General features: G+C 51.2%; 1 protein-coding gene across 1 annotated transcript; it reads right to left on the bottom strand.

The window, feature by feature from the left end:
• Window positions 1-4,594: 4,594 nt before the first annotated feature.
• Window positions 4,595-8,905, bottom strand: RPL19 (ribosomal protein L19). Its single transcript, XM_067716100.1, has 6 exons — window positions 8,762-8,905; window positions 7,778-7,884; window positions 6,308-6,430; window positions 5,549-5,669; window positions 5,059-5,169; window positions 4,595-4,799 (listed from the first exon to the last, which is right to left on the bottom strand). Exons 1-6 carry the CDS (start codon window positions 8,764-8,766, stop codon window positions 4,676-4,678), a joined length of 591 nt encoding a protein of 196 aa, XP_067572201.1. The 5' UTR covers window positions 8,767-8,905; the 3' UTR covers window positions 4,595-4,675.
• Window positions 8,906-8,972: the final 67 nt, after the last annotated feature.

Genomic DNA, 8,972 nt, shown 5'->3' with positions numbered 1-8,972 from the left:
CCTGTCTGCTCTATCTGCTTGGGCTAGAGGAAGGGAAGGGGGAAGGGGTCGGGGGGTGGTGGAGGTACGGAAAGTGGACAGCCTGAAGATCGGAGAATGCGCTCATCTCCGAGAGGAGGGGTATGGGGACAGCTGGCCCTGACAGTGAGGGTCCCCAAGCCTTCTCATTCCCTTCCACCCAAGCAGCCTGAGCCAGGCGGGATCTGAGGAAGTGGGGCAGGAGGTTTGGGGGACGCCGGAAAGAGAGAGGGTGGGGCTGCGGCCACTTTCGGGTTCGAGGCGCTCCTGCCTCGCGCAGGGGGCGGGCACACACCTCTGCGTCTGGACCGTTCCTGCCCAGGCAGAGATGCCCTCGGAGACCAGCAGTCTCCGTACCCAGGGTCGGGGGCGGGGGGGCTCAATACCCACCCGAGATCAGCCTCGCCCCCGCAGCCCCCTAAACCCGAGGCAGATACGTTGGCGGCGAGGACAGCCGCGGACGGTGGGGCCCCGAGATGACTCATCGGGAGCCTGGCGCCAGGGGGCCGCGGTGGCGCCCCGCCCCCAGCGGTGCCCGCCGCCCACCTGCTCCGGCTGAGCCGCTTCTTTCCCGTCCGCACGGCCGGCCGCGTCATCGCCCAGGCGAGCACGTCCTGTGCTATTTATGGGGAGCGCCGAGAGGAGAGAGGGAGAGAGAGAGAGAGAGAGAAAGAGAGAGGGAGAGAGAGAGAGAGAGAGGGAGGGAGAGGGAGAGGGAGAGGGAGAGGGAGAGGGAGAGGGAGAGGGAGAGGGAGAGGCTGTGGCGGTGCCAGGGCAACGCCGTGCTGCCAGAATGCATCCGGCTCTGCCTTCCAGCCCCCCGAAATCAAGGTAGGCCCCGTGGGGCCAGACCCTGGGTCCCCAACCGCTTTCCTTGGGCTGCTTCAGGGATGACTCTAGAGCTTGGAGGTGGTAGGGGGAGCAGAAGGAGGGTGACCCCCTTCCTAGGACCCCTGATGATGGGACTGGATAAAGGGGTCACAAACCCAGTCCAGAGTCTTAAAAAGAGGGGAACTCACACAAACAGGCACCTACTGTGCCTGGGAAACTATGCCAGGAACTTAATTTTATTTTATCCTCTGAGGACCCAGTGAGGAAAGTGGTGGTGTCCCCTTTTCACAGATGATGAAACTGAGACCCAGAGATATTAGGTGGCTTGTCCATGGTCATACAAATTAGCCAGCCCAAGCTTTCCCCTTTTATACTTGGAGCAACTGAGGCCCAGAGCAGACTAGAAACTTGCCCAAGGTCACCCAGCAAATTAACGGTCAAACTGGTCTCAGAAATTCTATCTCTTGCCTCTCAGTTCATCTCTTCCCCCACCTGACCCTGGGTTCCTCAGTGGCTTAAACCAGCACGATGGAAGCAGAGACACCTTGAAATGCTGGGCCGGGGGCTCCAGGGATCAAGACCCTACTCCACTGGAGAGGGTCAGAGCCTTTCAGCCAAACCTTCTGCACACCAACTTGTGTCTGCACCGGCCAGCAGCTGGCCTGGACCCCTGCCTCCTCCCCAGCTCATCTGACGCACTGCTGAGCACAGCAGCTTCTTCCCGTGGTAGCTGGACCACTAACAGCATGCTCACAGCCTGGGGCTGGGAACAGCTGGTGCCCCCACTGTAGCCTCTGCCCACCTCCGTGCCCACTCTGGGGGTGGCAGGACCAGCAACACCATTGGCCTGGGGCAGAGGATGTCAAGCAACCTGTGGTGGTGCCAACCCACCGTTTGGCTCTATTGTCTGACCCACACGTGCCCTCCATCCCCCCCCCCCCAGCCTGAGCTTAAGCTGGCATGTATCCTGTGGGGATGAAGGTTTAGGGGAGACACAAAAAGAGGGGGAGTCTGGGGGCAAGAGACAAGAGGCCTCAAAGGGCAGAGAGATGGATACGAGGCAGTGGGTGGGGACACAGGTCCCCTCTGTGCAACCCCACCCATTTTGCTAGCACCACTCTCTTTGGCCCCTTCAGCCTTTTTTTTACCCCCCCATTCTTAACACCCCCGCCCCAGTGCTTAGGACATTGGAGGCATCTGCTGGAGAGTGCGACCAGCCAGTGTACCTCCGGCCTCGGCCCTCCCTGTGCTTTGGGGAGCCAGCCTAGGTGGTCCGTCTCAGCCTCAGAGAGAGCGCCCACTGTACCCTGTACCCCTCCTCCAGCTTGTGGCCCTGCAGCAGCAGCTGTGCTCCGTACCTCTTGGCTGCAGCCCACTCCGAGTCACCCCCTCCCACGTCTGGTCTGGAGGACTCAAAGGTGGGTGCTAGTGTTCAAGCCACACTGGTATTCTGGGGAGTCATTGGCCCCTCCAGGACTCAGTTTCCTCCTCCAGAAATGGAGTTGGACTTGCTCATGGAGTCTTTACCTCAGGGCCATGAGCCCCTTTAAAGGGTAAAATTATATGATGGGACCAGTTGCAAACTCTTGAGAGAATGGACATGTCTTTTCATCAGAATTTCACAAGGCTCCAGGACCTGGAAGAGACCCAGCGGTTACTTTAAGGGGTCTGCCTGCTAAGGAGGCCCTCCGAGGCCCTGCCCCAGGAAGGGCTTAGAGGCCTGTGGTGGAAAGAGGTAAGCTTAGGCCTGGGGTGAGCTTCAGAAAGAAGTGTCTTCTACATGCAAGTCTTCCCAAGAGATAGGTTCCTACAACCTGATTCTTCCTCCCCCCCCCCCACTCCGCCAAAAGTGAGGCAGTTTCCTACACCTTCAGTGACCTGTGAGAGAACAGCACCATCTCCTGGTCCACGGTGGAAACCTTTTCTGTGCTGCAGGCTCACGAGCCTCAGTAAAGGTCCTTATCTCCTTCCTGTCATCCCTCTACTGCCTGGAGGAAGTGGAGGTGGGCGGCCTTCAATGCCCTTCCTCCTCTGAGAAGAAGGCATCTCACGCTCCAAGTAGCTTAGCCGAGGCCCTTCTTCCAGGCCACAGCTTCCCCATGTGGAATAACAGGCTTAGAGCAAGCCTAAGGATACATTATGCACAGGCTGCTATGGCGGCAACAGGGAAACCAAAAAGCAGTGTCCTAGCTGGGGCTCTGATGCACATGGGTGGTGATGGAGGTTGTCTGGACTATTCCGTCCGGGCCTCCCTGGCTTGGGCTACCCACATCCCCACCTGTCCAGACTGGACAAGGACACTGCAGGCAGAGCTGGGGATAGGTCTGCTGCCCCCAGGATCGCTTTAGCCCTGCCTTTCCCACACCAAGTGCAGATGGAAACATGTGCCCAGTACACATCCTGAAGACCCCTCATTGGCCTTCGCATTACTGCCCACAAGAGTTCCTCAGAGACCGGTAGACCGCAGAGGTAACCAGGAAGGGCACACCAGCCATAGCTGTGCCCAACTTTCCTCCCCCGACTTCTCACCTGAGCTGACACTCCTGTATTTAACTGGCTGACTGACCCCTTCCACCTGGACATCTGTCACTCAAACTGCCACCCACTCAAAATGTTCAACTTGGCTCTTCCAGGCATCCTCCCCACCACAACTAGTTTCTTCTCCTGATCACCAAAGGCATCTTCTGCCCAGTCCTCCAAAGCTCGAGGCCTGGGGACCAAGCTAGCCTTCCTGAGGCCTCCGTAGTAAGTCTACAAAGTCCTATCTTACTTCATCTTGAACCCATTTTTCCCATTCAGGTCGTCTTAACAGGTGAATCCAACACCTGGCTTCACCTCTTTTCTCATCTGCAAAATGGAGAAGCTAATACCCTACTTTACAATGTTGTGAAAATTATAGAATCAATACAAGTCAGTGTAAAGTGCCTCAGTACTTGGCTCACAGAGCAGATACTTTACTGAAAAATTCCTTGGTGGTTACTACTACCAGTTAATAGGCAAAATAAAACCTACTTCTCATTTGTAAAAAGGGATATGAATTAAGTAACTCAAAACTGCTGTGACAAGTTTGTATGTTATGTGCCTTTATTCCAATTTCTGCTGAGAAAGCCTTTTTTCTCTGGGACATTTTTGATGGTTATAAACCAAAAACCAAAACAGGAAACAATCCTTCTTTTAAGGACAGGAAAGAAAAAAAGTTTAGAAATAGAAATTGGGATGCTCAAGATGACAGCTTCAGTTCTATCTCAATAAGGCTGTCTGAAGACAGCTTAGGCAGTCGCCAGCAGTTCAAGTCCAGACCATACCTTCTGGACTGGTGGTGGTTCAAATTCCCACCGTCCTGGAGTTCCAAGGCAGTAGACCACAACCTTGAACCTCAGTGCAGTTGAGCAGTGCAAGCATATATTTTCTGTTGTTTTAAAATAATGTGACAACTCATGTCACAACTGAATACTGGTTCCCAACCAACATTTGAGACCATGTCTGAGGTGCCACTCATGCTCTGCTGAAAAGAGCAGTTTTGAGGCACAGTCTTTGAGGCTTGGGTAGAAGCCATTCCTCTCCTCCCTTCAAAGTAGGCCCCACACCCCATGGACGGAGGGGGCATGAGCCTGACCAGAGGCCAGGAGCCAAGGGAGAAATGAAGCAGGAACCCAGGGAAGGGCCTGTATCTCATTCCTCAGTGCTGGCCCTGTAAACAGTGAAGACCCACCAAGCAGCCAGAAACTGGAAGCAGAGAGGCAGGCAGATAAAGCCTTGTTTTTTATTGAATGAGTGATCTACGCAACTGCTGAGGCCACTATGTACAGAGAAGAAAAGGAGAACTTCATTTCTTGGTCTCTTCCTCCTTGGACAGAGTCTTGATGATTTCCTCCTTCTTGGCCTGGAGCCGCTCCTCACGGCGCTTGCGGGCTTCCTTGGTCTTAGACCTGCGGGCCTCAGCCTGGTCCCTGGGTAATGGAAGAGAGAAGATGGGTGAGCTGCTGGGGACACCAAGAGCTCCTGCTTCAACTAGCCAATAAGTCCCCACACTACCCTGACATTGATGGTAGGTGGTATGTGGGTATGTACAGGACAGAGCAGCATATACCTCTAACACAACAACTGTATTCTGGACAGACTGCATGTAAGTCGAGATTAGACATCAGCACATTTTAAATGTCTCAGAACTTGCCCCTGTGACAGACACCAATTCCTAAAGAAACTTACGCCAGAAGCTTCTTGCGAGCCTTGTCTGCCTTCAGCTTGTGGATATGTTCCATGAGAATCCTCTTGTTTTTGAACACATTACCCTTCACTTTCAGGTACAGGCTGTGATACCTGTAGCGTACAAGGATTAGAGGTTCTGGTCAGCAATGGGACCAACACCGAGGTTGGCCTGTGATCTGCTCCTCTACACAAGGCCCCTAAGCATGTAGGGTTCCTTTCCTCTCTTCTTGCTGCAGGGACTTCTTTCCCCCAAACTAGGACTTTTTGTGCAATTTCTAGACAGAAGAGCTCACCTGGCAGATAAACTTAATTCTTGGGCTGTCCTGATGGTGTATGTGAGCAGAACAGGACAGAACGGAAGAACTTTCTTAGAAAATACCAAGACACATGGCTCTCTCCCCAAGACCAATGAGACAGAGCTTGTATCTGTGCAAAGAACAAGCCATCGAAACAGCAATGGGTCTTGGTGGGCCCGAGAGAAGGTACTTACATATGGCGGTCAATCTTCTTAGATTCACGGTATCTTCTGAGCAGCCGACGCAGAATTCTCATCCTCCTCATCCAGGTTACCTTCTCGGGCATTCGAGCATTGGCAGTACCCTTTCGCTTACCTACGAGGAAGATGACTCAGGCTCCCTGTAGTGCATCTGGGTTACTAGAGCCAGCTGACTGGTCACAACGATAGCTACCAATTTCTGAAACACTTTATAACTCTTTGGGTCATGTGCCAAGAGTTGTACCTCACTTTAAGTAGCTTTATTTCCACTTTACAGATGATGATCCCAAGTATTTAATTTCTTTCATTTACTCAATTTTTAAGGAAGCACAAACAAGGCAATTATTCCCCATTCACTCCACAGAATGTGGATATGACAGGGCATGCACCAAGGCAGCACGGTAAGCTGGAAGGGCTTTAAAAAGGTGATGTGACCGTCATCTCCCTAGGTCATCCTGAGCCTAGAAAGCGGTTTTAGGATTTATTGGACATTTCCCAAGCATCCAGTAGAATGGATGGGTAGGGTACGGGGGTACAGGTGCTCAATAAATGTGACCTCTTTCTACCAAGACCTTCAACTCCAACACCAGTGCCAACTTTCTGATTTGCAGAGAGAAAAACACACCAAGTATCATGGAGTAGGAAAAGGGCTCAAAATGAGTCAGAATGGAAAAGGTTTCTGAATATATCCTAGTCTAGACTTAATCATTTATCATTCCCTAAGTCTTGGAGAAAAGGGAAGAATGTACTTACCTATGCCCATATGCCTGCCCTTCCGGCGAGCCAAGGTGTTTTTTCGGCATCGAGCCCGGGAATGGACTGTCACAGGCTTCCGGATAATCAGCCCATCTTTGATCAGTTTCCGGATCTGCTGACCTGGGAAACCACAATGCACCTGGTCAGTCAGGTGGGGCCTAGCCCCAAGTACACCAGTCACAACGCAGAGTCCAAACAGGACATGCCAGAAACGCTGCCCACATCCCTGGTTTTCAAAAACGGTGGGAAGTGGGGAACTTCTATTTATTTCTTAAAAAACAAAACACAGCAGCAACAACAGAAAACCTCTACCCTTTTAGATGTTTTACAGCACACTCCAAATATACATATTTGGGGATATGTGATCAAAATAGCATACAAATACGGCCTAGTCCTTCAGATCCTGTTTCACCTATTAGCTACCAGTCTAAAATAAGGACTTTTTGAGCACACATTACAATACCACAAACCCAAACAGGTAAAGGATTTCCCTGATATTCACAGATTCCTGCTTGACCAAACTTTCATCAGGTTCCTGAAGCTTCTCTTAGGCCCATCTGTACGCTTCCTTGTAAATTCTAGTTTTAGTAAAAAACTCTGCTTAAGTTAGTTAAGCAGAAGCCCCTACCCTTGATAACTGACCACCCAGGCCAGAATCCCCCTTACCCCTGTTTCCTTAGTAATTTTCTTTTTTAAAAAAGAAACAATTAAGACAATGTTGTGTTAATTCCTGCTGAGTGATTCAGTTATACACATATATACATTCTTTATATATTTATATATTCTTTTCCATTATAGTTTATCGCCCTCTTATTAATTTTCCATCCACGGATCCCCGAAACCATGCTCCTTGGCTATAAATTCCTACTTGCCCACGCTATATTCTGACTTGAGTTCAATCTCTCTCCCCCAAAGTAAAATCCCATTGGTCCCTGTAACTACTGCAATTGTTCTGAATAAAGTCTGCCTTACAATTTTAAACAATTTCATTGAATACTTTTTCCCTGTAACAATATTATGTTGAAGTAATGTGGGCATGTTGATGTTATCTGCAGGACTGACACTGTCTTACTACTTTGAATTATATGCAAACAGGCCTCTAATAAAGTCTGAGGCCCCAGGTCTTTCCAATTCATCATTTCATCGGCCATCTCTACCCCGCCCCAGTCCTTGTACTGTCTCTTCACAAATCCTTCTCACAGCCATAAAACAGAATATCCACTCTAGCGATATTTATTAATATAACATCGGGTGGTTCCATTAACTTCCATCCTGTCATTCTGGCAAGTGGCAGGAAGAGAACATCTGGCACTCCATATTTCTGTGACTCCTCCATTTTATAAACCACCCCCCAAACTATGAGCTCTCCTAGGTCTGTTAACAGTCAACACAATCGTGTCAACTTTCATTGCACAAAGGATGAGAAAGGGGTAGGATGAAGAAGGAACTTAGACCCCAAGAACTCACGGGAGTTGGCATTGGCGATTTCATTAGTCTCATTGGGGTCCAACCAGACCTTCTTTTTGCCACAGCGGAGGACACTGGAGGCAAGCCTCTTCTGAAGCCTGAGCATACTGCGACAAACAGAAAACACTATCAGGCCCTGGAAACCATTCCTGGGCAAGAATGAGCATCCCCAACAAGACCTGCCCTTCCAAGTCTTCTAATGTCGTGAAACATGGCGGGGGGAGGTGCATGTGTATATGCACTTAGTACTAAAGACAAACACGTCCCCCCAGACTTCGGCCACCCACGACGCAGCCCCAGGTTAATAATCTTCCCTATACCAAGACCTTTGTAAAGCTTTGCCTGTGCGTTCCTGTAGGCGAACAGCCCACCCTGGGATGTCGACAACCTCTAGGTTATGTCTTATTCTGTGTCTCAGTTTTCTCCTCTGGAAAATGAGACTAACGGATACAATTGGAATGAAGATGGGGCTTATGCCCTTTCTGGTACCCAACACTAAAAACAAGTGTTTAACGTGAAGAATCCGAGGCCAGTGGGCCTGATGTGCTAGTTAATCTAGTCCTTTGCTTCTTGGGCTCTTTTTCCCTTTCTTATCCCAGTAATAAAGTCGGAGGCTTGGGGCCTACTCGCGACCTGTCTTACGTCACATGGAAGCAGAGATCTGCTCGGAGCCATAGATCGGCCCAGTGAGTAAGGGGGCCACAACCCAGTCCCCGCCGCCGCCTTTCCTCTGCCCGCGTGGGTCTCCTCAGACACACGTGGGGCGCGAAGCCCACCTTTCCCCCGTCCTAGAGTTCCGGGAACGCTCCCCCACCCCCTCCTCTCGAGGCTGGGAGCTAGTGTGCTCCGGCCTATCCCAAGCTCCGGGACGCGCCGCTTCAGGGCCGCCTCCACCCCGTCTCTTCCAGCACGGGCTGCGGTACACAGCCCCGCAGTGCGGCCGCAGCCAGAATCAATCAATATCAGAGACCCGAGAGCCCTTACCTCATGGCTGCGACCGCAGGGGCCAAAGGAAAGAGCTTGCTCTCCCCAGGCTCCTCCCATTATCTGTGAAGGGGAGAGCCCACCCCCCGCTCCGCTTTCGCCCGTATTCCCCTCCGGTCCTTTAATCTTCCGCCACCCTAAACTTACTTATATATTCTGTTAATACCCGGGATAACAGAAGTCTAATATCAGGAATCGGTTTTAAACTTTA

Source organism: Pseudorca crassidens, chromosome 19 (assembly GCF_039906515.1).
Source record: "Pseudorca crassidens isolate mPseCra1 chromosome 19, mPseCra1.hap1, whole genome shotgun sequence".
In the NCBI taxonomy this organism is placed as follows: Eukaryota; Metazoa; Chordata; class Mammalia; order Artiodactyla; family Delphinidae; genus Pseudorca; species Pseudorca crassidens.
The sequence above is the reverse complement of the archived record's forward strand: the minus strand, read 5'-3'. Positions and strand labels throughout refer to the sequence as shown.

Bases quoted from the DNA above. Each gene is read 5' to 3' on its own strand.
- RPL19 (XM_067716100.1), bottom strand. The intron at 5,670-6,307 runs GTAAGTACATTC...TCTTCCTCGTAG, and splicing joins GGGCAGGCATATGGGCATAG to GTAAGCGAAAGGGTACTGCC. The intron at 4,800-5,058 runs GTAAGTTTCTTT...TCCATTACCCAG, and splicing joins GCTCGCAAGAAGCTTCTGGC to GGACCAGGCTGAGGCCCGCA.